The following is a 27987-nucleotide window of genomic DNA, read 5'->3' as shown; positions in this document are numbered from 1 at the left end:
TTTTCATATTGTGACGTAAACTTTTTTTTTTTTTTGGTTTAAACATTACTAGGTAAAAAAAAACAAAAAACATGCACAAATGAATCATTTACAATAAATCCTATAATATGCAATTAGAAAATAGCTTATGGAGAATTTTCATTTCATGCCAAAATAGTCGCAAAACCACATGAACATTAAAACCTCTTCAAAATCTTTGTCATTGAAAAATCATAATTCTGTCCTTAAACTGGAATGTAATTGTAATGACAAGCCAATAAGATGCAGAGGCAAGGTTTCCAGTGTCTGTCTCTTTAATGTCTATTTTATCCTAATCCACGTATCCTTTTTTTTTTTTTTCTTAAAAACTTCAAGTATTTGTTGGGAACACAAAAAGTCCAAAAACATATTTTCTTATAATATGCAAAGCCAAAAAAAGAAGAAGAAAGAAAACCTAATAAAACATAAGAAATAATAACCATCTTAAAACAACTATTCAATCATATTATCAAAGCCATAATAGTCATTAACACGAATACCAAGTTTTCAGTTTCATCTTAAAAATGTCTAACATCTATTATCTTACGACTAAAGGAAATTCACCATTTACTTAAAAAGCTCACTTTCTGCTTGGCAGTCAGTAAGACGAAAACGACTAAACCAACCCACTGATCTTCATTCCGGTCACTATTTTGCTAGTTTTTCTACCAACACAATAGCAAAAGTGGTCATAAAAACATCAACTTAAACAAAAAAAAAAAGAAAAGAAAAAAAGATTAAAACCAAAAACCTAAAATAATTGGTCACAATACATGAAAACAAAACCTAAAAAGAACATGTTCCTATAATAAAATTAAATAGCAACAGCACATTTAAAAAGAATAAAACAACTAATGCACTGCAATTTGCAAATCCAAGTGAAGTCCATACACGCATGCATTGAGAGACATTATTGATGAAGAACAGCCTTGATGCATCCAATCGGTGCCCTGCGCTTTTGTTGCCACCTGCTGGTAGGAGGCAAACATTTACAGTACTGGGCATTTGAGAATTCAGCCTTCTGCAATAAACCCAGAGAGCACCAACAACTGCTTGTATTCAGTAACTCTGCCTGGATCCACATCTACAGTGTCTACAGTCTAGTCCATATAGTATAATATGAAACCTGAGCTCTAGACGTGTTACTTTTACAAAAGGAGTCAGGGAGGTATTACACAAACAGCAGCATTTCTCCAACAAGTATCCAAGACTCACCCATCAGCCACCATCCCACCAATCCCTCACTCTGAAGGAAAAAGAAAAGCAGATCGATTCAGAAACAATTCAGGGAGAGATTGCTGCCCAGTGAAGGCGCTCCACACACACACACACACACACACACACACACTTGACGTCAATCGGCTGCATTACAGTACATTTTTGATAAACGATTGGGTTCAGTCTATACACACAAGCCCAGTGAACTGAGGGCTGGTTGAGGTAATGAAATATTCAAAAAAGTACAACACTGCACATTCCCTAAACTCCCCGAAACCGCGGTTTTTCAAAAACACGCACGGACCACATGACTTTCTAATGCTGCCATGAAACCCACGCACCTGGTCCGCCTAACACAAACACAGAAAAAGCTTGACAAGACAATAAATAAAAAATAGAAAATAAATAACATTCGATCTATCTTCTCTGCCTACAGAGCCTCGCCCAATCAGAAAGCAGGATACTGATATCAATCTCGTTTTGGTCCTAGGAGGAGGGGCCGGGGCTTTGGGAAGACGCTTCAGGCAGGAACACCACAGTACCTACGTTCCTCAAATAAACACAAGACGCCATCACCCATATACAGCATTCTAACACAACTCTAAAACTAATGCATTTGCTCAAGGATCGCTTCATTGGAAATGTAGAGAGTTTAGAAAGAAATCTGCACAATAAACTCCCCCAACAAACTGAATAGAATGAAAATAATAACAGAAAGGAAAAAATATTTTAGAGAAAGTGTGAGTGGTATTGAACCGAAAGCATTCAGTTCAATGAGGAAACCGTAACCAAGAAAGAAGACTTTTGGAACTTTTGGTTACCAGAATTTTAAGAATAAAACCTAAGAACCCAGAAAAGGAACACAGTGATAGAAGTCTATAGACAGAATTTGGAGATACACCACAGTTAAAGACGGCCACGGGGGTGATGCTATGGACTTGTGGGCACTGTCATCTCATCTGTTAGTGAAATCAGGGTCAGCGCAGTCTCATCGTTTGCATTATTCCAGGTATCTGTATTGCACAACATTGACGTTGGCTCATTTAGTCAAAATGCAACAATTTTCAACAAACAAGATTTTCTTTTCTTTTTTTTTTTGTGTGGAAAACTCTATTTGCCATAATCTTCAAGCACATAGTCAGTATAAAACTGTTCTCAGCAGCATCAGAAGCATTATTCATCAGTGTTGTGAAAGTGGAACTGGAAAAATGTTTTTTTTTCTGATAAATCCCCATGTTGACTTGGAAAGAGTGCTGAGAATGCGTTCAAAAGCATGTGATCCTTCAGTCATCTCCAATGCAAGCTTGCTCCTATGATCCACATTTCCCAGTATACACCTCATCCCTCTTCTTTCCTTGATACTTTTGACGAATGCCAGGCTGTGGATCTGATACAGAAAGTAAGAAAAACAATGATTTAATGACAGAATTGTCATTTTTGCTGTCTTATTTACTTATTTTACCCTCATGTTGTTCCAAACCTGTAAGACTTTCGTCCATTTTCGAAACACAAATGAAGATATTTTAAATGAAATCTGAGAACCAATGAGGTTGAGGTTCATTCTCGTGAGTTGTGCAGCTCGTTCGAGCTTCTGCGAGAACCAATGAGGTTCATTCTTGTACATCCAGCAGGATCGGTTTAGCTTGTGTTTATGTTTGCTCATCAATGTTTATATATGAATAAAAGTCTAAATTCAATTTGTTCATCAAATAAAGTGAACTTTTTGAAGCGTCAAAATGGTAGTTGCGTAGCTGCCAATGGAGGGACAGCTCTTAGATTTCTTTTAAAAGATGGTTAGTAAATGACAATACAAATTTTTTGGGTGGACTAACCCTTTAAAATGGAAGTTTGGTGGACAAAAAAAGGCCACATGCATTCTATTTTGTTTTATATTTATACTGGTTTATATAATATAACTAATACTACTACCTAATTTCATCATTATATAGATTTATTAAAATATTTATTTGTATTTATTTTACTGCTTTATTTATATTTAATGGTATCAACAACAGGCAACAACAATAAATTATTAATATATTATTATTATTATTATATACACATTTATACATACATCAAATATAAATGAATAACTATATAAAATACATTTAAAATAATATTTTGTATAGAGACCACCCTGCTCTAGATATCGGTATAAACACAAGGCATTTAAAAATTCAACAATAAATCTTATAGATATGTAGCTTTAGCAATGAGTAAATTGCTATTTGCAAATTTTTTTTGGAAAATATTACATCTCTATCATTGTTCATTTTGAGTGCATGTATTTGAAAAAGGCTTGTCAAAAAAAAAAAAAAAACTTGTTCTTGTACTGACCTAATGAAAGTTTTGAAGGCTGCACTCTGGGGATTGATGCACAAAGGCACTCGTTTGCCTTGCTGGTGCTCTGTTATAAAACGATGGATGAGCTCTGAGATGAAGAGAGAAAACGAGTCATCAAAATAGGTCCTTCATGTCAAAAGAAGATGAAGTTTAATATTGTAACAAAGAGCCAGAGTGATAAAAAGAGAGTCACCTTTGCCCTGCCAGACAGAGTGCATGCTCTGCTCATAGTTGTGGCTGAAAGGTCGATCTGCAGGCGGCTCAAAGTCTCGGGTGTACACCCTCCCGCTGGGCACTGAGTAACAGCACTTACACATGCATGTGTGGTACCTCAGACGACCCTCATCCAAATACGGATGAGACAGAGCATCACTTCCCGTGATGCGCTTGGCCTATGGATGGAGACACACAGAATAATAATTATAACAACAACAACATTCTACAAAATAATATATAAAAATAACTATCATTTTATATAAAAGAACATGAAGCTTACACTACCATTCAAAAGTTTGAGGTTTTAATCATTTAAAACTTTTATTCAGCAGGGACACATTAAATTGATCAAAAGTGACAGTAAAGACATTTATAAAGATTTCAGTTTCAAATAAATGCTGTTCTTTTGAACTTTCTATTCATCAAAAAATATTCTGAAAAATATGCATCATTTCCTCAAAAATAGTAAGTAGCACGACTGTTTTCATCTATAAGAAATGTTTCTTTACAACCAAACCAGCATATTAAAATTCAGCTTTGCCATCACAGAAATAAACCTCATTTTAAAATATATTACAATGTACAGTATATATTTGTTACCATTAATTGTATTAATCATATTTTACAATATTACTGTTTTTACTGTATTTTATCAATCAAACGCAACTGATGTGAGCATGAGAAACTTCTTAAAAAAAAAAAAAAATTGTAACGACCCTAAATATTTGGATGAGTGTATTTTCAGACTATTGTTTTTTTTTTTTTACATTGAATGGAAATATACTTATTGGTCTTGAAAATATTGTCAAATTCTCAGTACGTAAACACATCCAGACATGTCACTTTTGAGATAATTTTACATTAAGTAAATGACGATGATCTAGATTTTAATTACTCCAATTATTTTATTTATATATTTAGTATTACAATAAAAAAACTAAAAAAATTATCTTAATGAAGCACTTCATCTGCACACCTTACACACCATACAACAAATGCTACAATTACATATATTTATTTTAATATTTAAAGAAGACATTGAAAATTAAACCGTGTACTTCCTGCAGTTTTGTGAGAGTCAACCATTTATGGAAGAATGTGGAAGAATGTTATGACGCATTTACTGACTAAAATGAACTATTATTGTTTTAAGTGTAGGCTATCAAAAATGACCACAAAAAGATATGAAAAAAATGTATACATCATACTCACTGGATCAAAAACTAGCATGCGGCACAAAAGATGAACAGCTTCATGTGTTGCCCCATCCGACAACATGTACAGAACAGACAGTGACGGCTAAGGGAGAGAAAGCACAAATTGAACTTAGAATATTGTATTTAACTTGAGGATATTTTTGAGCATTAAATATTTAAAGACTAATAAATCATTGAAAGACAGGGTACAGAACTGGTTTGTGGGGTCCTCTAAGAATGTGCGCTCGAGCTCCTTCACACGCAGATGCCATGGCAGAAAGAGGAGGAGTCCCGAGAAGATCAGTGATCAGATCCAACTGAGAGAAAAAGAGAAGAGAAACTGAGTGAGTAAAGAAACACTTTCATTCATACCATTTCAAAATAAAATTAATAAAATGATTTCATTTTAGCAAGATTTTAAATGAATGTATTAAAGATGGTTCTTTATAATACACTAACATTTCTTATTGCTTACCAAGGCTGCACTTATTTGATGAACAATTCAGTAAACCTGTAATATTGTGAAATAATTACAATTTAAAATAAAAGTCTACTATTTGAATGTATTTTCAAATGTTTATCTCTGTGATGCAAAGCTGAATTTTCAGCATCATTACTTCAGTCTTCAGTGTCACATGATCCTTCACAAACCATTCTAATATGGTTTGCTGCTCAATAAACATTTCTTATAATCAATTTTGAAACCAGTTACGCTGTTTGATATTTTTGTCTAAACGTCATACTTCTTTTTTAGTTTTAGAATTTTTTGATAAGGTTTAAAATAACAGCATTTATTTGAAACCGAAATCTTAGGTGGAAGTCACTTTTGATCAATTTAACGCATCCTTTCAGATTAAAAGTATTTTTTATTTTTTTATGTTACGTGCCCCAAACTTTTGAATGGTAGCGTATGCCATTACCTGTTGTATGGGGCTCTGAGCCTGGAAAAGAATACGCCGGCCCAGCAACTCAGCGAAGATGCACCCTACGGACCAGACATCTATAGCTGAAGTGTAATGCTGGCATCCCATCAGAACCTCTGGAGCACGGTAATACTGCGTCACCACCTCCTGGGTCATGTGACGAGAAGGATCTGGCTCCTCCACTCGTGCCAGGCCAAAGTCACAAATCTAAATTTGTGAAAAGTGACATTTCTCATTTTGCCATTATTATTTGATTGAGTACATTTGAGCACATGTGCAGTGTGGTACCTTGAGCAGACAGTTGCTGTTGACCAGCAGGTTCCCTGGTTTGATGTCTCTGTGCAGAATGCCCGCAGAGTGCAGGTACTTCAGCCCTGAGAAAGAGAGAGGACACCTCATAAAGGACATCAACAGGAGGAACAATACTAACATATCACACAACATAAACACTACTACTAACTAGGAAATCAAGACTTCCTGCACTTGCCAATACAAACACCCATGTTATTAAAGGTGCCGTGTATCCACTAGTTTGGTTGCACAAAAAAAAAAAAAAAATGGTGTCATGGTTAAAGTTGGAAGGCAGGCATGGAAAAAAAAATCCCCCTAAAAGGGAAAAAAGTTGAAGCGTTCTCTCTCTCCCGCCCACAGGACGACGTACTTAGGAGTTGTATGGGACTCGGTCACCATGCTGGCACGACTGTCAACCGCACGCACGTATCGGGAGTCGGGACCATGCTAAACACCCTAAGCAACATCAGGCCAGGTCAGGACGTTACTGTTCGTCAGTATCAGAGAATATTAGTTCTCACGGTAGCTGCATCCACAGTGATGCCTACGGGCCTTTTGCAGACCAACTGACCACTTCAGTTGTTGTTCAAAGCCAGGGGGTTTCATCCAAGGGCATATAAGGGACTTTTCCTACTCTTGCTATACTTCATACATTAGTGCAATAAATGAAAATAATTGTTGACATTACCGAATAATAATAATAATAGTACAAGAAGATTAATTTGACTCTCCCAGCAACGAGAGTCAAAATTGCCCCAAATAAGATTAACAGTTCAGTAGGATTTTTTGTTGACAAATTTTATTCTCAGAACATAAGATTAAAGTTTTCCAGGCCGATTACAAGTTCAAAGATAATCCCATTCTGCAACGCAGGCACAAAACACACCAAACTCTCATCCGTTCTGATTAAATACTCCTGATCCCCGAAAAAAAAAATAAACAAATTTATAATCCCAAAGTAACATATGCCCATGTGAACTCACCCCTGAGTATCTGGTAGAGGAACACCTTGATGTGATCGGTGGTGAGAGGCTGAGGGGAAACGATGACTTTATGTAGGTCACTCTGCATGAGCTCAGTGATCACGTATCTACACCACAGACTCGGTTAAGGACACAACTGACCCGCAAAACATCTATAATAACAACTTCTACCATGAGAACACAAGAGGGAAACTAGCAATGGGTAAAATTAACCAAAAAAAGAAAATACAAGTACATTAAGAGTATTTTTATATCATCATTACCATGTGAATTAAAAAAAAAAAGTTAAATATGTTAAAGTTCCTAATACATTTCCAACTGGCAAATAACAGTGTTTTATTTCCTTGCCAAAGCTAATTTTCACTTGCATTTGGCACTTGCCATGGTGTTCATTTTGGATGCAAACCAGGATATTCATAAATGAATACGTGCAAAAACACCTTCACATAATGCTACATAAGTTTAAAATACTAGACAGTAAAATTTCTATTAGAAGGCCAGGGCCTGACGCCTACTTTTTTTACCCTCGGAGCGCACGTGTTCGTAAGCTGAAAAATTTAGAAGCCCATTAGAAAAAACTAAAGGGGAACAATGCAAATTTTTCAAATAATGCATTTTAGCTTAATAAGAGGACCTGAGGAGACATTATAAGAGGAATACAAAAATTACAGAAGGTTTTTAAATATTTTCGTAATATATTGAAGCTTTTATCATGGTATAAGGTATTATCACGTATTAAATTAGTTTATAATAAAGTGCTGCCCTCCTAACAGGTTTAATAACTTTTTTCTAACAATAAAAATAACTCTGAACATTTAAATACAATAAAGAAATACACAAAAAACATCAAAACAAAAGTTTTCAGACAGATTAAAGTTAAGTAGACCGCAAAAGAACTATAAATAACTATACACTTTACAATAAGGTCCTGTTAGTTAACATTAATTCATCTAAAGTGTTACCGCACAATAATAAAGAATCAGACATTTTCCGTCAATATCCAGGGCGTGTTTTAAGTTTTAATTCTGAAAATAGTAAATTTGCCTAATAAGTCTTTAAATATTTAAGTATGTGTTGTAATGAACACCATAGTGAAAAATCTGAATGGCTGTTCTGGTCAGAAACAAAAAGTAGCTGCTTTGTTTACAGGGGTAATGGTAAATGGATTTTAGAGTTCACACACACCTCTATTTTTGTAGGTGTCTCTAGGTCTCTAGGTGTGCCTCAGGGCGCAGTGCTTGGACCACTTCTCTTCTCCATCTATATGACATCACTAGGATCTGTGATTCAGAAACATGGCTTTTCCTATCACTGGGCTGGGCATCGTTCAAAATCTTTCGATCCGGTGCCAATTTCGATACCTCAGTTTCGATACCGGTTCCTAACGATACTTTTTTCGATACCAATTTTATGAAATCTATTTTAACAAGATTACATAACATATTACCTCAGAAAAACTTTTATTTTTTATTTATTTAGTTTTATTTTTTCAGTTTGACTCATGCTCCTTAGCCAGTGCACAAAGGAATAAAAAATGTTTTATAAAGCGCTCATGCTCACCAAAGCTGAATTTTTGAATAAAAAAATACAGTAAAACTTTAGTAATATTGTGAAATAGTATTACAATTTAAAATCGTATCTAATATATTTCAAAATGTAATTTATTCCTGTGATGTCAAAGCTGAATGTTCAAAATCATTACTTCAGTGTCACATGACCCTTCAGAATATGAAAACAGTTTGCTGCTTAATATTTTGGAAACTATGATAATTTTTTTCATGATTCTTTTATGAATAAAAAAATCAAAAGAAAAGCATTTATTTAAAAACGAAATATTTTGTAACATTACACATGTTTTAATGTCACCTTTGATAACTTTAATGCATCCTTACTGAAAAAAAATTCTGACTAGCCATTAACCAACACATTTTTGAACGGCAGTGTACATTCAGTAGGTTATTATTTATTGCAATACAAACACTGTCCGAGTGATCAACAAGATATCTCTTCATTTACCAGTCGAAGACGGAGCAACTTTCTGCTCTTAAGTTTACTCCGTGCACTGTCAAGGTCTTCATCGTGTTTGTCGTGGTACCGGTCTTTGCAGCAATTATTTTACCGCAAATACAGCATCGAGCGCGGTTGGCATCGAGCCTGGAGAAATGTACCCACACTTTTGATCGATTTTTCCACATCTTTAACTTTAAGGTATTATGTGTGTGTGCTCGCGTCTCATATGAATATGTGCGCGGAGAGTTTGTGTGTGTGTGTGTGTGTGTGTGCTCGCGGCTCAGTATGCGTGTCGAGAGTTTGTGCGTGCGCGCGCGTCTCATATGAGTGTGCGCGGAGAGTTCCGCGTGTTTCGTGTGAATAGAGTTTGTGTGTATGTGTGCGTGAGCGACTTTATGTGTGTCGTTGTGCATTTCATATGCATTTGTTTGAGCACTGACGTTGACGAGTTAACTCCTTAGGTATCGAAATCTGGAACCGAACAACATGTCATTTTTCGATACTCGATAGTATCGAGGCAATTCGGTCGGTACCTAAAAAGTATCGAGACTCGGTGCCCAGCCCTACTGATGACACACAACTCTACCTCTCATTCCAGCCGGATGATCCGACGGTAGCCGCTCGCATCTCAGCCTGCCTGACAGACATTTCTGGCTGGATGAAGGACCACCACCTTCAACTAAACCTTGCGAAGACAGAGCTACTTGTAATCCCGGCTAACCCAGCACTTCATCACAACTTCACCAATCAGCTAGGCTCGTCATCCATAACTCCATCAAGATCAGCCAGGAACCTTGGAGTTGTAATTGATGACCAATTGATCTTCACAGACCACATTGCTAGCACTGCCCGGTCATGCAGATTTGCCTTATACAACATCAGAAGGATCAGGCCTTTCCTATCAGAGCATGCTACACAACTCCTTGTTTAGGCGCTTGTTCTATCCAGACTGGACTATTGTAATGCTCTCCTGGCTGGTCTCCCAGCTTGCACTGTCAAACCTCTGCAACTGATCCAGAATGCTGCAGCTACAGTAGAGTGGTCTTCAACGAGCCGAAGAAGGCACACGTCACTCCTCTCCTCACAAAATTGCACTGGTTGCCGGTTGCCGCTCGCATCAAATTCAAGTCACTGACGGTTGCCTACAGAACAACCACTGGCACTGCTCCCTTGTACCTTAACTCATTACTTCAGACTTATGTGCCATCCAGAAACTTATGCTCTGCAAGCGAGCGGCGTCTTGTGGTGCCATCTCAAAGAGGCACAAAATCTCTTTCTCGGACCTTTACCATGACTGTTCCCTGCTGGTGGAATGATCTGCCTAACTCAACCAGAGCTGCTGAGTCTGTAGCCATCTTTAAGAAATTGCTGAAGACGTACCTTTTTCGGCAGCACTTGATCAAGCTATACTAACACTTTCTCCTTTATTCTATCTAAAGCACTTACATACTGTTGTCCTACTGCTAGTTTAATTGCTTCTATTGTTTTCATTTGTAAGTCACTTTGGATAAAAGCGTCTGCTAAATGAAAAAATGTAAATGTAAAATGGTCGAGCCCTGTTATAAGACTACAATTTCCAACTCACAGATATACAAGTTGCACTCTATATTAATACAGCAAGTAACTCTTTACACTGTATGTTCTGGTCTGCTATTACTCCATGTCTATGTTGCTTATTGTTACCAATGTGAAAGTCTTTCTTTCCATACACCTATTTTTATGCGCATTTTGGGATATCGCATGAAAAAAAAAAACTGGATGGAAATGCCAAGATGCGCATAAATCCTAAAAATAAAGAATTCTGTAAAATTCTTTAAAAAATAAACTTATGCACTCAATTAAGGCGCATAATTGTTGTATCCGGTAAGCCATGCACTTAAAATACAATGGAAAGTCATTTACCCAATAAATCCTTCAATGCACAACAAAGACTCACATGGTCTTGCCTCAACAGTGGATGTGGTTGCATAACTGGACTAACCAGTGGACCAATTTCATTGCACAGTATCTCAAATGTTGGTTTGATCATTCTGAAATGCCTGAGCCAAAAGTCTGTCATCAAAATGATTTGGCATAATGACCTTCATGAAGCCTCGCATGATTGCATTCCCAAACACCAGGCATCCAAACGTAAGATAACGAGAGCGTTTATTGCATTTTGTCTGTGCGCACTGAGGTGCAAGTCATTTATGATGTAGGAAAAAATAGCCACAGTGGCTTCCCCGATTTCAGCAACTTCCATTTTAACTACAGATAATTTGCGCCAATTTCCAAGGAAGTGACTGTTCTGTTCTCTTGAACACAATGTTTTATGCAATATTCCAATTTTGCGCGCAAGTTCAATTTGCAACTTTGGATGGAAACATAGCTAGTGATAGAATGCAAACACATATACTGTGGTATAAGATTATACAAGTAGGAACATAGTGTCACCCACTACTAACAGAAACAAATCTAATACCCTTATTACATAGGCATGAATAGAATGAATAATACAGAGAAAATAAAAGTTTCAGAGGGGAACAGATTTAGGTAAAATGTGGGTATGAAGGATACATCTCCTCAAAGCAGTCGATTTGTGGAGGTTGGAGAATGTCAAGGGCAGACAGCACCTGCCAAAGCAAATTCCCATCATTACAAAAAAACATGCAATCAAATTCTAAAACTCTGCAAAAACACACACCCACTCAGCAATCAATCAATGCATGCATGATTCCCTTTTCAGCCCGCAAAACTTACGTTGTCATGTTTAAAGAAACACAGCATCCGGAGTTCCCTGAACACACGTTTGCAGGAGACCAGGTTCTGGAAGACATTCGGCATTTTCTTCAGAGCCACCTTACGGCCATCCCGAGGGTCCGTCACAGACCTACCAAACCAATGCAACAGGGTAACCAGATGTTAACATCATTGAAGAAAATGTGATTGTGTAATATATAAAACCACTGTTCAAAAGTTTGGGGTCAAACATTTTAAAATGTATTAAAATATACAAGAAACTTCTTTCAAAAACGGTAGAGAGCCTACATGGACAGAAAGTCATCAGACATTAATGTGTTGGGATGACCGCAGGACTTACCAGACCACCCCAAATGCACCATAACCTATAGGTCGATCAGGCTCCATTTCAGCAGGACTTGGAACCTCACTTGCTGGGTTACTGTGAGGTTGCGGGATGGCCGCCCCTCCGCCAGCGCTGCCCCCGAGAGACGCCGGGTGTCTGGGAGTCCCAGCTGGTGCGTTGGGTCCAGTGGGATTTGATGTTGCACTGAGGCCAGTTGAGGTAGTGCCGGTCGTGGCGTTGACACAAAAATACTTGTGGCCTAAGTCTGATCCAGGGAACAAGTTACCACACACTGTCGGCCGAGTGGATCCATGGAACGCCATTCTACATTAGAACAAACACGGGTGAGAAAGTCATTAAAGTGATGGCCCACCAATTTTTTTTTTATTCTGTCATCATTTACTCACCCTCGCATTGTTCCAAAACTGTATGAATTTCTTTCTTCTGTTGAACACAAAAGATGATATTTTGAAGAATGTTAAGCAGTTTTGGTTCCCAGTGACTTTTTTTTTTTGTCTATACAACAGAAGTCAACGGAAACAGAAACAGTTTGGGTTACCAACGTTCTTCAAAATGTTTTATTTTGTTCTCCAGAGAAAAGTCAGTCATACAGTTTTACATAAACACGAGGGTGAGAGTCAATTAAATTTTTGGGTGAACTATTGCTTTAAATTGATTAAGTACACTCCCAGTGGGTTAATAAAATTACACATTTCTAAATTACTCTGAATTTCTAAGTGACATATTACTAACAACAAAAAATGTGTTATTTACTCATACTCAAACACAAAATAGGCATTATTCACTAAAAATCTTCACATCCACTGGAGCTCATGAATCTTATTGATATCAAATATGTTGCCATTCAACACATTGCTAAATCGGTTCTCATGTTTATGTTTATGTGGGGTAGAAAATTACATTCAAAATGCAGGGGGAGTTTCTCCCCATTGAATTATGCTTTATAATTTATCTTGTTCTTCACACAAGATAGCAGATTCCTTCGGAAGACTTGGAATATTGCGTATGAGTTGTATGGACCACTTTTATGGTGTGTTTTTTTGTTTGTTTTGGGGCTTGACATTAGTTGCATACAACTTCATAATGGCATGATGCGTGTAAATAATGATTGATTTTTTTTTTTTTGGAAATATTAAGCTTAAGTGTAAGTATTATACAAATGTAACTCTTTCTTTTAACATAATTGTTTGAACGGTCTTGATGGCAATACGGTGGTATGTTGTTAGTACATTAAGGTAAAGACTTCCTCAACAATTAACCAGCCCAAAATTAATTAGGTTACAATTAACAATAAATAAAACATTAAATATAAACAAATTGGCAAATATTAGGCAATAAAAACAAGTTATCTAGAGCCAGCGTTCAGTTACAGTGCCGCCGCATTGCAACAGCGCAGGTCACTCAGAAACATTACTAACGTTAGACCAAATGCATGCCAAAGGTTGGTGTACTTTAATCATGTGCTCGGTCAGTGGCCTGACAGCACCATTATCGGCTATATCAGTTTAAATAGCCTGCAAAAATAAATAAATAAGAAAACGTGGTTGCAACACGTCTTGAAAGTTAACATCAGTTTGATTCCTTATCTTTGTTCGCAAGGTGTTTTTTCTCTATATATCCAAAGCTAACAAGCTTGCTACACTGCAATCACACAACTCGTTACAAGGTTAATATTTAAGCTGCTATAAGCCTTTCCACACACCACAGTAGTCTGCCAACATACATCTCAACCTTCTAACGTTATTTGTTTAGTTTAGTTTAATGTCATTTCCAAGCTAGTTAACTCTAATAATAATGTAGCTAACACGACCTCACCAGCTGTTACCTCTGGCTAGCTGGCTAATTAATCTGCTCCGTGACCTATATCTGATGTTTATATGCACAAATTATGCATTCAGAGCGAAAATAATAACTTAAAGTGAATACAACCCCTCGTAATGCATAAAGAAAGGGAAACGCGAACTGTAACTCGTGATGAAGGCTGGTGATGTAGGTTTATTGGCTACAGTTGTTTGTAAAGTTAGCTTTAGCACAGCGGCTAACCTCTCGGAGCTGATGGCAGCGGCGGCGGAGCTCAAATCTTCATGACGGATGTTGCGGATCGCAGCGCTCGCCCTGCATTTCTACTCGCTTTAAATCCCTTTGCTGCTGCTGATCTCAAACCTCAACTGTCTCGCCGTGTTCCTCTCTCTCTGGTCTGGAAATCAGCTGTTGGAAATAGCGGTAGTACTAGTGAGGGAGAAGGAGGAGTTGAGAGGGGGGGATGGAGTGAAAGAAAGGAGGGATGAGTGTATGGGGGAAGGGAGGACCACCACCGGTGTAAACAATGCGAGACGCAGTTTAACCGTTCACTCTTGTGTCTTGTGTTAATAATACACTCACTCAAAGAAAAAACGAAAGAAAAAAATTAAGCTTTTCCTTTTAAGATTGGTGATAGCAGGTGCTTAACCTTCAGAACATTGTCAGAGGTTTTACCAGGATTTGAGACTGTCTACTAAATAATACAGTTTAATATTTGTGTGATGCTATATATATGTTTTTTTTTTGCAATAATTTGCAATAATATTTGCATCTTTTCTTGCCATGCTATAATGCCCCAATATCATTAAAGTATTACAAAATATTAATATTTTTCTATATTTATTACATGCAATTGATTAATTTCCTATTATGTTAATATTTAATAATATATTTAATATTTAATAAAATAATATTTTAATTTACTTAAAATAATAATCCCCCAGTTTCACAGTCAAGGTTTAAGTCTAGTCCCAGACTAAATGTTTTTAGGGCTGTCAAAAGATTAATCGTGATTAATCGCATCCAAAATAAAAGTTTGTGTTTGCATAATATATGTGTGTGTGCTGTGTATAATTATTTATATATATAAAAACACACACAATCATGTATATATTTAAGAAAAATTGGTTATATTTATATATAAATTATATAAATGTATACAGTATATAAATGCAAATATTTCTTAAATATATACATGAATGTGTGTGTATTTATACATAATAATTATACACAGTACACACATATATTATGCAAACACAAACTTTTATTTTGGATGCGATTAATCACGATTAATCTTTTGACAGCCCTTTTATAAGGCACGTTTAGAAAAGCTATATCAAATGTCCTAATTGAACTAAGGACTGGTTTAATCTAAGGCCTGTGTGTGAAACAGGGCCTATTGATATCTGTCAATTAGACAGTTTTTTCTTAAATTATGTTGATTTTCATTTCACACCTTTTATATTGTATTTTACATAGCAATGCTGTAAAGGATTTGGCAATATGAATATTTGCCATACCAATAAAGCACCTTAGAACTAAAAATTGAAGCTAAATAAATAAAATATTATGACTAATGATATTAATTGTTGTATAGTTTTAAAGGTCGAGACCTCTGAGGTGGGACAGGCATTTGATGTTTTCAAAACTATGTTTTGTGCTATATTTATTTTATATTAGATCGCTTTTTTATAACATATCTAATAGTTCATGTTACAAAAAAATGGTATTATGTTCTGTACCGTATTAGAAAAAAATTATCCTTTTCTTTCAAAAGAATAATCCCCCCCCCCATCTTTTTTATCACTATAGCAACCGTGATTCATAATAGATAAATGCATACACATGATATCTCAATAAAGCCAGCGAGACAGCAATAGTTAAATTCAGTATAATTAGGTGCATGTTCATTATACATAGATTATTTAGGATAGGAGCACATCGACACCAACACATATTGGCGTTAAACAAGCATCAACACAAACAGAATTGAAACCATAGGTTACAGATCTTATTCAATATAATCAACATTGTTACATTTGTTTAACGTCTTGAGCCAAAAATAATAATAATATCGATATCAATGAGAAAAATATCAAAGGAGGCAATGACCAATAGACACATTTTTAGTATTCACGTATACTATGTACATTGCAAATATAAATATTTTGTCCTTGTGACCACGTTTAAATGAGAGGAAATGGCACTATATTTGATCCCCTTAATTGTTGTCATTCGTGTCAAGATCATTTATGGTGGAATAATCTCTTAAATTCATTTATAAAATGCATCTCTTCCTGAACTTTAAGATCATGTAGATATGAGCCATTATAATATAAGGAAATGGTTGGGATGCATAATGTGTCGATTCCTCTCAGTGCTCTACATTCCTCAACAGTGGATTTTTTTTTAATATATATATATAATGAACTGGGACAGCACTTAATAACAGCCTACATTTAAAACCAGTGATCTCTCCAATGGGACTTTGAAGGAAATGTAGCGACACCCAAACCAGATGTCTATCAGATCTTCGCAGGCTCTTCTTCAAAACACCTTTAGACTGTTCATCAGACCAGATCAAAGAATACGCAATCCAGTGAGACTTGCTGCTCGGTCTGCACATAAAAGCGAATCTGAAGCAGGTTCGTGTTTCTTGAGTCCATTCAAAAGTCACGCTTGTTTTGAGGAGAGTCGTCCATGTCTAGCACAGCCAGATTTGAGGTGGATGCGAGGGGCAGGTTTCCATGGCAATCCTTGTGGAGTGAGAAAACAGGTGAGGTTTGATTGGTAAATAATGCTGATTTGCATACAATCACATTCCTCTATTAATAAACAAATTACATAAACAATTAATGTTTTGTGTAAAAAATGTAAAAGTGAAAAAACTTCATCACTTAACATGAGTACTGAGTGATATAGCTAAAAAAAGAGAAAGATATCTATATTTATTCATTTTCTCTGCAGTGGCTAGAAATGTGGGGGGCTTTATCTTTTTTAAAAGATGTTTTTTGGACCATCATTTTGGAGCAGTTAAGGCATTTAAATGTTATTAAGATTTCTATTTCCACAAAAATATTAAGCAGCAGAACTGTTTTCAACATTGATGAAGATGATAAATGTTTATTGCTCATCAAATCAGCATATTAGAATGATTTCTGAAGGATCATGTGACACTGAAGACTGGAGTAATGATGCTGGAAATTCAGCTTTACCAACACAGGAATTACATTTATAATAGATTCAAATAGAAATTATTTTAAATTCTAATCATATTTCACAATATTACAGTTTTTACTGAATTATTTATCAAATTAATGCAGACTTTAACCAAATTATCAAATTGTTGATTAAATTAAATTAGGGATGCACGAAATATCGACTACCATATCGGTATCGGTCGATATATGTCCATTTTTAATGTCATCGTTATCGGCCCTTTTTTACATTTATTAAACTTCAGATGCACACTGTTCGCCCTGATAATTTTGAATTGAAATATGACAGTTAAATGCAAAATGTGCTGCGCAAGTCTGTCATATAGAACATTACTATTGTGTTTTTTGGGACATGGATTTTAATGGTTAAACTTTTGTTTTTGTAATCAGGATCTCAAAAATTACATCGAAATTTGGATTTAGATTTATCGGCCAATATATCGGTTATCTGGTTTCAAATAAAAATAATTATCGGTATCGGCCAAAATGTCGATATCGGTGCATCCCTAATTTTGCATCCACTCACAGAAATAAAAATTTGATATATTTAAGGCAGGAAATGTACAAAATATTTTTATGGATCATGATCTTTACTTAATATCCTAATGCTTTTTGTCATAAAAGAAAAAATCTATAATTTTGACCCATACAGTGTTTTGTTGGCTATTGCCACAAATATACCCGTGCGACTTATGACTGGTTTTGTGGTCCAGGGTCACATATATTGTGAAAATCTGATATATCAATCTAGTTCCTTTGCTCACCTGTCCAGCTTAGGCCCATCGTCTTGCACATTTTTCTCCCCTCCCACCCATTAATCCCGCTTCATCCACCCCGCCCTCCCTCCCCGTGGTGTGCTGTGGGCTAGCTGTGGCTCTGAGGAGCAATGCTGGAGCAGTCAGTCACCAGCAGCCCAACTGTGACTGGAGTGCTGGCCACTGGAGTGGCTGTGCCCACTGTCTGCACTGAACTGCTGCTGCTGCTGATGGGGCAAGGAACGTTGGGGTCCGTTTGGTTGGCGTGCGTGGCCATGTGACCCTGCAGCTGCGTGGGCGTCTTACAGTGTACCCCACACAGCTGGCATAACAGCACACCGCCTGGGCCTGAGCCACGGCCGACCCCACTCTCCTTCCACTCTTGCCCGTGGTGCTTCTGAGCGTGGACGCGCAGGTACGTCAGTGTGGTGAAACCTAGGGGGAAACAAGGATGTTGAATTGTTGTCTCTTGTCACCTTCTCAGTGCTGTAAATTATACAGGGAAGTCCTAACTTGGTACATTATAAAATAATTCATTTTAAAAATGAACAACAGTGCCCAAACTATGCAGTTGAATTTATTACATTTTTAAAGTCTTTTTAAATAATTAATTAAAAGGGTCAGCTCATAAGAGTCCTTAGAGACAAAAAGTAGCCGAATGATTCAGTTTACAGAGCCATAGTAAAATATTATGTATTAAATTGTTAATTAACAAAAGTTAAAGTCTGAATTAATTTTGATGAGATAGAAAGCCTGAAACAATACAAAGACAATAAATAGTCAGCATGTCTTGCTTTTAAGATGTCACTGGTTACCTGCAGAAACATACAGCCAGCATAGTCCAATTCAAGAGTTGTTTTTAATAAAAAGACACTCACTAAAATGATCAGGTTAAATCAAACTAATTTAAAATAAATGATTTGGTGAAACCAGTTACTGAATTTATTTCTGACTTGTCATGATCTTGATGTTTACACTACCATTTAAAAGTTTGAGGACAGTAAGATTTATATTTCAAATAAATGCTGTTTTTTTAACCTTCTATTAATCAAATATCAGTTTCCACATAAATATTAAGCAGCGCAACTGTTTTCAATATTGATAATAATAATTAAAGTTTCTTGAGCAGCAAAACATCATATTAGAATGATTTCTGAAGGATCATGTGACACTGAAGACTGGAGTAATTAAAAATGCAGCTTTGCATCACAGGAATAAATTACATTTGAACATATATTAAAATAGAAAACTGTTCATTCTAAATTGCAATATTTCACAATATTACTGTTTTATATACTATAAAATATGACTAAATTTATGATCAAATAAATGCAGAGAATAAGAGACTTCTTTCAAAAACATTTAAAAAAAAAATACTGACCCCAAATGTTTGAACAGCAGTGTGTGTATTACATCATGTCATATTTAAAGATACACTTTCACAAAAGTTTTAAATAAACAGGTAATAATATCATAATAAAAGGTAACCACAAATGAAATAATGAATGACTCACTGCGGTTGCAGAGGTGGCAGATGTGATGCTGTGATTGGTTGTGGACCCTCATGTGATCTGTGATGTAAGCAGGGGAGAGAAGTTTGCCACAGATGTGGCAGGGAACCTTGTCCTCGTGTCTGATCATATGAGCTCGTAACCGGTCTTTAGTAGCGAACGCGGATTCGCAGGTCTGCACAAACAAACAACACGATTCATCAAACACATCTTCATATGGTATTCCAGCTCTATCCCTATTCGTCTTCATCACGCACATCATGACTCATCATCGACACACACACACACACACACACACACACACTGCCAGACACATATGGCTGCAGCCCACACACACGTCTTCACACATATGAGCAGACAAGCACATGCAAGAGCTCTGCAATACTGTAAGAAAATGGCCTGAAGTTTGATAAAGAGACTAAAAAAACAAGGCAGGATGATTTAAAAGAATATTATGGTCCAAGGCTTAAAACGGCTACATTTATTTGATAGAAAATACAAAACAGTGATATTGTGAAATATTTTTACAATTAAAAAACAAAAAAAATCTATTTGAATATATTTTAAAATGTAATTTATTCCTGTTATGCAAAGGTGAATTTTCAGCATCATTGCTCCAGTCCTCAGTGTCACATGACCCTTCCAAAATCATTCTAAGATTTGGTGCTAAAGAACCATTTAAAAAAAAAAAAAAAATCAATGTTGAAAACACTTGTGCTGCTTAATATTTTTCTGGAAAATGTGATATTTTTTTCAGGATTTTTTACAAGTAAAAAAACATGTATTAAAAAATATTTTGTAAAAAATACCTTTTCTGTTACTTCTGATCAATTTAATGTTGAATACAAATATTATAATATATTTCTTTCCTAAAAAAAAATGTTAGTTAAGGTTATTTTAAATTGTAGTATTATTTAATATTGTTTACAATAATACTGTTTTTACTGTATACCTGGTCAAATAAATGCAGCCTTGGTGAAAATAAGAGACTTCTTTAAAAACATAAAAAAATTTAACTGACCTCAAACTTTTGAACAGTAGTTTTAGATTACAGATACACATTCACAAAAGTGTTTTGTTTAATAAATATATTCTAATAATAAAAGATAATAGGAGATCAAAGTAATTGATTATTTTTTCACGATTATTTGATAATAGAAAGTAAAAGAAATAAAGTCTGAGGAAGAATAGAGGTAATCAAAGGCACATCCAATCACATAGAGCATGCAAGAGGAAGTTAAAGACATGATAAGAGTAGAGCTGTATATTACCGGACATTTGAAGGGTCTTTCTGTAGAGTGCACCTGTCGCACATGACTGTTGAGATGGTCAGGCCTGGAGGAGACAGAGAGAGGGCTCAACCAAAGAATACAATACACACAAAACCACAGTAAGCAGCAGAGACCCTTGTGCATGTGTGTGTGTGTGTGTGCATGCTGCACTTCATCTCTAAATGAACTAGAGGAGGGTCAGCAGAGATCTGTCTGTAGCATCAGGGCTCCTTTAAAACAGCAGGATGGCATGGGTTGCAGTTGTTTTCGATAATTATATACATATTTTCATGTAGCAGATGCTTTTACCCAAACCATCTTGCGTTCAAAAGTAAATCTTTTTTTGATCAGCATTTGCATGGGAATCAAACCTGTGACCTCAAAATTACAAGCGCTGTTTTATCAGATGAGCTGCTGGAACTATAGTTATACATCAAAATAATATAATATAATGAATTATATATTTCTTCTATAATGAAGAAATATGTATATTTTAAATTTGGAGTTGGTAAGATTTTTTTTTATGTTTTCGAAAGAAGTCTCTCATGCTCACCAATGCTGAATTAATTTTTATTTTTATTTATTAAATAACTCTTTTCTATTTTTATATATTATAAAATGTAATGTATTACTGTGATGGCAAAGCTGAATTTTCAGCACCATTGCTCCAGTTTTCAGCGTCACATGATCCTTCAGAAATAATTAAAACAATTTTCCAGGACTCTAAATCCATTTCTAGAACCAGAAATGTTTTGTAAAATTATATTTTAATCATTCTAATATACTGATTTTACACTTGGTTATTGTCAATGTTGAACACAGTTGTGCTGCTTAATATATACACAGATGAAACCTAATAATCATCAAAATTATAACAAATAAAGGCTTGAAATGTCTCACTTTGCATGCAATGAGTCTATATATCAGTTTAACCCTTTAAGTTGAATTACTGAAATACATTAACTTTTGCACAATATTGTAATTTTTGGAGTTTCACCCGTATATATATATATTTTTATACATTTTTATTTTTAGATATATTTTCAGGATTTATTGATGAATAAAAAGTTTAAAAAAGAACAGAATTGATTTAAAATATTTATATTTATATCATATTAGAATGATTTCTGAAGGATCATGTGACACTGAAGACTGGAGAAAATCATTATTTTAAATTGTAATAATATTTCACAATATTACTTTTTTTCTGTATATTTGATCACATAAATGCAGGCTTGATGAGAGACTTCTTTCATAAACATAAACAAATAGTAATGTTACTTTATAGGCCTAAGGTTGTCACGGGTGGTTGCAGGAAGGCAAAATAAAGATGATGAATAAAGTTTCAAAACAACGTTTAATAAGGATTATACAAATACAACACAGACAGGCAGGGCAACACACACCAAATAACATTAAGACTGAACAACAATGAGAGGGATGAATTTATAAAGCAGACACAAGCGAGGATAATTAAAGATGAACTAAGAATGATGGTAACCAAGGAGACAGCTGAGTGAGGAGAATCTGAACAAAGACATGTGACAAATGACAACCAAGGTCCATGAAAATGTTCAACACAATGCGAGTATGTGACAAAGGTCAAGTGAAAATGACACCTTTTTTTTGGCTATTGGCTCGACTTATTGTGGTGCTCTGCATATGGATGTAGATGTGTGTTGAAATATATGAGACAGATTGATAAATACAGACAGGTAATTTTTTTCATCATCACTAACCTATTTTCAGTCTCAAATGAGTAATTAGGTCATTTCTCCATAGCTTTCAGTTAAACACAGTCAGAAGTGCAGTATAATGCTCACTGTTGAAACCTGCTGTGGATTGGCCTGATAAACAGCGTGTCTTCATAATCTCAGCTCACTGAATGATGAAGTATGTTTACGCAACTAGTGTGCGGATGAGCAAAGCTTTTACTCTTACCGTGAGAAGCCCTTAGCGCAGTGCGGACACACGTAGGGTTTCTCCACTCCTCCCTGGTGTGACCGAACGTGATAACTCATTCGATCCTTTCTCTTAAACCGCTGTTGGCAGATTGGACAGGAGTACGGCTTCTCATCCGAATGGGACAACCGATGCCGGTTAAGATGGTACACGTCCCTGAACGCCTTCCCACATGCCTCACAGGCATGGTTCTTCCTGACTGGATTGGGGTTAGGGTTGGGGTTGAGATTGGGAGATGGATTGATGGGTAACGGGTTTGTTATTGGGATAGATATTTGAATCGGGGTGGGATTACTTAGGTTATCATTGATGTTGCAATTTGGTGCAGCCTGAAAAACAGTAAAACAGAATTTCAGATTTTATGGCACTGACGTTTTTGTGTTTAGAGCCACAGCAAATCTTTCAGTGTCTTCTGGGTACAACAAGCACAATGTTTGCTGACCTACTAACCAACTGACTGTAAGTGTTCAACAAATGAGGTGAGAGAAGGTATGAGACCATGTTACACAACTGCTGACGCCTTAGCCTGATTTTTGCAGAGTCTTGGGAATTGGGAAAAACCAACTATCTTAGTTCATTACGGGAGAGAGAAAAATGATGAAATAATGTTAAATGGCACTTTCCATTAATAGTATACAAATTAGTGTCCTATTTACTATTTGAGAGTCATAAATGTCCTGTTTTTGTATCATGAGCCATGATAGCCCTAAAGGCTGGAATAACTGAAACTGGTTGCAATAATGTCAAACCTCATATAAAATGAATTGAAAAATAAAACCGCTCATAGAAAATGTAGGTTGTCCCACTGTGTTTGACGATAAACAAGCACCTTGTTTCGCTAACCATTCGTTTCGATTTTATTTATTTTTTCAAAACCCTATTTTTTAATTTATGACAAGTGCCTAAATAGCTAAGAGTTAAAAATGAGAGACAATGGCATGAGGGGAAAAGTGAAAGCAAGAACAAGGAAAGTGCAGCAAAGGTATGCAAAGTATTAACCAAAGACACAAATCAACCCAACCTGCACCATTGTCCCAGTAACCACCACTGCAGTAGGGAGGGGCTGGTTCACTGTCATGGCAACCGTTGCCGGGGCGATAGACACAGCAACTGTTTCTAACTGCTGATTGCAGATTTGGGAAGGATGGACCATGGGGTCGACTGCCGTGGGTATGGAGGGTATAGACAGCTGGAGGAGAGAAAGGGGGATGGTCTGCCTCTCCAATCGTGCTCCAGCCTTCCCTCCGTCTATTTTCTCTCTAGCGGCTCTGTCCTTCATCTTCACTCCAGTGTGGACAGACTGGTGACGCCGCAGGTTGTAGCTGTTCTTAAATTGTTTATTACATATGGAGCAGATGTGTGCAGGCCGGGCTGGTCGCGTGACTGGCTTCACTGGGAAAGAGAAGGTTAAAGGACACTTTCAGTATGCCATGCATACACAGGTGTAGTCTATTTGTTGCAAACAAACACCTAGGATTAGGAAGGCACTCAAAAACACACTATGCTTGAATTAGCTTTGCTTGGGTGTTCTGACCCTATATCGGCATTAAAGATCCCATGACATGAAATTTTCACTCTCTGAGGGTTTTTAACATTAATATAAGTTCCCCTAGCCTGTATATGGTCCCCCAGTGGCTAGACATTGAAATAGGTGTAAACCGAGCTTTGGTTATCTTTCTCTGCCTTTGAGAAAATGAAATCTCAGATGGGCTGATCTTGAATCTCCCCCGTATGACGTCATACAGGGGAAAGGTTACCTCCCCTTTCTCTGCTTTGCCCGTCCAGAGAATTTGGCCCGCCGCCCATGAGAAAATAAGCTACGCGAGCGCGATATTGGTTTTTCTTAGAGACACATCATGGCTTGCAAACGAGCGAAGCATGGCAGTTGCTCAGGGTTTGGATGTACAAATGAACACAAAAGTATTTTTTAGTTCCTTCATCCGAGCCTCTGAAGAAACAATGGGTTCATTTTATTTTCTCTGGAAATGCACCGACACAACTTCCCAAAGTTTTGTATGGTCCAAACATTTCACCGTCAACTGTTTCCTCAACTTGGGCCAATACAGAGCTGGCCTCAAAGAACGTCTGAAAATAAATTGATCGAGCTACCAAGCAACACTTTCTGATGTGTAATTGTTCAAGTTCAGACAGGTAATCTTTCTCTCAAAATCGTTCAATACTGTTTATGCCTCAGTAAGTCAAGCCAGTGACTAATATATCAACTTCACATCGTTTCTTTTAATAGGATGAAAATAATCGTATTTAAATTGTGAATAAATTATATACAGAAATCGATCAAAGAACAATCTTTCCACACAGCGCGAGTTTATCTGGACACTTGCCAAACTCATTATGAAATCAATGACGCACGTTACACTGCACAACGAAGCTCTTACTGTATTTACATCATCGTGTTTGCATTGGTGAAAGCATTAGAGTGCAGAAACTGCGTTGCAATGATAAGATCTTCAGTACATCTTCATACGTTGCTAGTTCATATGCAATCAGCATGTCAGCCAATCACAGCAGTGGCCGGTTACACTGAATCTCACACAGACACGCCCCTTCAAACAGAGCGTTCAAATCAGAGGCTAAAATCAGGCTAAGAAAAATGCCTTTTATTTCTAAATTATGACTATTTTTGATCTAAAAAACATACTAACTTTATAAGGTCAAGCCAGGAAACATTATAAAATAATCCCATGTCATGGGACCTTTAACACATTCTCAGCAACTGTCTTTTATGTTTGTTATGGTGGTGGAGTGGAAGTCCGCCTTACCACCCAGCTTTCATAAATGGCTGGCTGGAATGGTTGCTGCCCTAACCCTCAAAAGGATTCTTTTTTCTAAGGTAGAAGCTTCTAAAAAATGTGAAAAAAAATTTTTAAGAGCTGAAATTTGCTTTGGCACCTATGTAATATGGATAACTCTTTTATTTGTATTCCTTCACTCACATTTTGTTCAGCTATAGAGTGTAACAGAGCCCGCTCCCATTTGGTTCAAGAATTATTCTTTCTTGTCATTTTTCCCATTGGGATTTTAAAATTGTCTTTTTTAAATAGTTATAAGCTATGAACCAAACCAATCAGCTACAAGGTGAATCACAACACTACAAACTTTGATTCGAAGCATTTCTTTTGAAAGCTTTTGAAAACGAGACAAAGGTACAAGACTGTGTACTTAACGGCTTTACTGAGGGAAAGAACTACAATCCCATGAAGCATTGCGAACACCATAATCAAAATAAAATTGATGGAGAAATATAAAACTATTCATTTACAAATGTTGATTATATCTATAAAAACAATATATTATAAGTTTATTGCAAAATATGCATACAAGACTCGATTACGTCATCCGCAGTGCTTAGTGGAGTGGGTGAAGCTAAAGAGCTTTTTTGAAGTTTTTCAACTCTCTGATTGGTGTCATTTTTTCACCAGAAATTCCACTGTTAAACACTATTATTTTAAAATAAAAAATAAGCATAATGCGGGCTGGCGGCTTCAGCAGAAGCAAATATGGATTCTGGATGGATTTTGATGGTCTTAAAAGGTTTATAAGTTATTGTTCAAAATCAATTTCCTTATGGATAAATGTATTTACTGCAGGAACCCAAATGTAGCACACTCTATAGGAGAGAGAAATAAATAATCCTAAATAATAGTCCAACCTTATGCAAATAAATGGATCCATCATCATTCTCACCCATTTACATTATTCTCCGATCTCCGGCAGCCACTAAAGTCACAACTACAAACAGTCTAACCTCGTTTTCTCCCTTCCCACCGTCCTCTTTTGCCCCTCCCTCACCCGGTACAGGCTCCTCATTCAGCGCCGCTGTGTCCACCGTGGATGGGGGCGGGGCTATGTGCTCAGGGGGCGGGTCCTGAGCGGGATCCGTGAGCTCCGGGAGAAGATCTGATTGGAGGGTCGCGTCAGATTGGGACTGTGAAGGCGGAGTTGTCTGTGAGAAGGGGCAAAATCACAGATTTTAAACATTCTTATGCCTTAACTTGTGAATGAAAGTACACCGGTGCCATCATGGACAAATGCTAACTATTATGACATGAATTCTAATTAAATAACAAAATAGCTTTTAACATGATTATATGACATATAATCTTTGTCTTTCTTACCTGAAAGAGGAAATTGCTCCAAGCTGCATCCATCATGACGTGTAGAACAGGACAGATGCCGTTTGAAATCAACTAGTCGATTTTTCCCCCACAATGAACGACTTCTTCCACTATTTTATTATATGTATGCTTTGTATTCAAAATGTAAAACTGCCATGTTATTGAAATTTAAAAAGTGAAAGAATGCAAATTACTCTGACAATCATAAATTAATATCCATTTTACATTTCAATATACGAAAAAAACATTAAGAAATGACAGCTGTCAATCACCGTCCCTGTTATTAACACATCATTGCCACAGAACAGTGGCCAATCATGCTTAAAATGTAATATAAAATGAATTTCTGCATTTTATGTTTTCTTGTTAATTAGACAGATGTGCAATAATTCATGCAAAGATAATACAATTACAATGGCAGTTTAATGTTTCATTTGCTCTCAGCGGTAGCATGGCGTTGGTAAAAATATTTCCATCATTTTTTTTTATTATAAGATTCTCCATCCAGGCCCCGAGCGGCATCTGCGCGAGCCTCGGCGTTGCGTTAAATCTCATTCGTGTCTGGCGAGCGGTTCACCGGTCGTCGTCCATGGCTCCGCCTCGGCATTTCAATCGAGAGGATGACATTTTTTCCTTTTTTTCCCCTGCAATACTCTCACCCTCCCACCCTCGCTCTTTCTTCCTTTTCTTTTTTTATCCCGTCTTCTCTGCCCCGCTATCTCTCCCCCACCGCCGTGTCCCCCTTGTTTTAAAGGGATAGTATATTTTGAGTGAACACCCCCTCTTGTGTCTTCGTTCCCTCCTCCACGCGATGCTCTCGAGCGCGGTGTCGTCCTCTCGCGCCCCTTCGGCGTTTGTGTTCGGCCGACGCAAATTACACCATAATCATCGAGATCAGTTAAAAGAAACCATCAGCGCATTCTTCTCTAAAACCTAAGTCTACAACACAAAGATTATCTGTGGTAGACAACTGGATGTTCGTATGGGGGGAAAATGTCGCAGGTCCTTAAAGGCAAAGACGCACGCAGACGCAGCTGCTGTAAATAATAAG

General features: G+C 36.6%; 2 protein-coding genes across 3 annotated transcripts; both read right to left on the bottom strand.

Annotated features, from left to right (window-relative positions):
- Nucleotides 1-278: 278 nt before the first annotated feature.
- On the bottom strand, nucleotides 279-14663 carry nlk1 (nemo-like kinase, type 1). Of its 2 annotated transcripts, XM_079608694.1 has the most exons (13): nucleotides 14327-14663; nucleotides 12670-12706; nucleotides 12278-12586; nucleotides 11938-12067; nucleotides 11755-11810; nucleotides 7189-7295; nucleotides 6203-6288; nucleotides 5912-6121; nucleotides 5207-5308; nucleotides 5008-5094; nucleotides 3773-3971; nucleotides 3574-3667; nucleotides 279-2623 (listed from the first exon to the last, which is right to left on the bottom strand). In XM_079608694.1, the coding sequence occupies exons 2-13, from the start codon at nucleotides 12675-12677 to the stop codon at nucleotides 2575-2577; spliced, it is 1437 nt and encodes a 478-aa protein (XP_079464820.1). In that variant the 5' UTR covers nucleotides 12678-12706; nucleotides 14327-14663; the 3' UTR covers nucleotides 279-2574. The 2 variants fall into 2 exon arrangements, with proteins under 2 accessions (XP_079464820.1, XP_079464821.1); XM_079608695.1 differs by lacking the exon at nucleotides 12670-12706 and having other exon boundaries at nucleotides 14327-14575.
- A 1295-nt stretch (nucleotides 14664-15958) lies between these two features.
- maza (MYC-associated zinc finger protein a (purine-binding transcription factor)) lies at nucleotides 15959-27950 on the bottom strand. The gene is made up of 8 exons (XM_079608681.1): nucleotides 26937-27950; nucleotides 26611-26764; nucleotides 23822-24192; nucleotides 22780-23129; nucleotides 20839-20902; nucleotides 19571-19742; nucleotides 18066-18491; nucleotides 15959-16839 (listed from the first exon to the last, which is right to left on the bottom strand). The coding sequence occupies exons 1-7, from the start codon at nucleotides 26970-26972 to the stop codon at nucleotides 18166-18168; spliced, it is 1473 nt and encodes a 490-aa protein (XP_079464807.1). The 5' UTR covers nucleotides 26973-27950; the 3' UTR covers nucleotides 15959-16839; nucleotides 18066-18165.
- Nucleotides 27951-27987: the final 37 nt, after the last annotated feature.

This window comes from Phoxinus phoxinus (genome assembly GCF_949152265.1).
Source record: "Phoxinus phoxinus genome assembly, chromosome: 1".
NCBI lineage: Eukaryota > Metazoa > Chordata > Actinopteri > Cypriniformes > Leuciscidae > Phoxinus > Phoxinus phoxinus.
The sequence above is the reverse complement of the archived record's forward strand: the minus strand, read 5'-3'. Positions and strand labels throughout refer to the sequence as shown.

What these genes read in the sequence shown, in the direction of transcription:
- maza (XM_079608681.1), bottom strand. Translation starts at nt 26,972, where the DNA reads ATGATGGATGCAGCTTGGAGCAATTTCCTCTTTCAG. An exon ending in GAATGAGGAGCCTGTACCGG is followed by an intron (nt 24,193 to 26,610) that starts GTGAGGGAGGGG and finishes TCTCTTTCCCAG; the next exon opens with TGAAGCCAGTCACGCGACCA. An exon ending in TTACTGGGACAATGGTGCAG is followed by an intron (nt 23,130 to 23,821) that starts GTTGGGTTGATT and finishes ACTGTTTTTCAG; the next exon opens with GCTGCACCAAATTGCAACAT.
- nlk1 (XM_079608694.1), bottom strand. An exon ending in TTAGAGGACCCCACAAACCA is followed by an intron (nt 5,095 to 5,206) that starts GTTCTGTACCCT and finishes TCTCTCCCTTAG; the next exon opens with CCGTCACTGTCTGTTCTGTA. An exon ending in GCATGCTAGTTTTTGATCCA is followed by an intron (nt 3,972 to 5,007) that starts GTGAGTATGATG and finishes CTCCATCCATAG; the next exon opens with GCCAAGCGCATCACGGGAAG.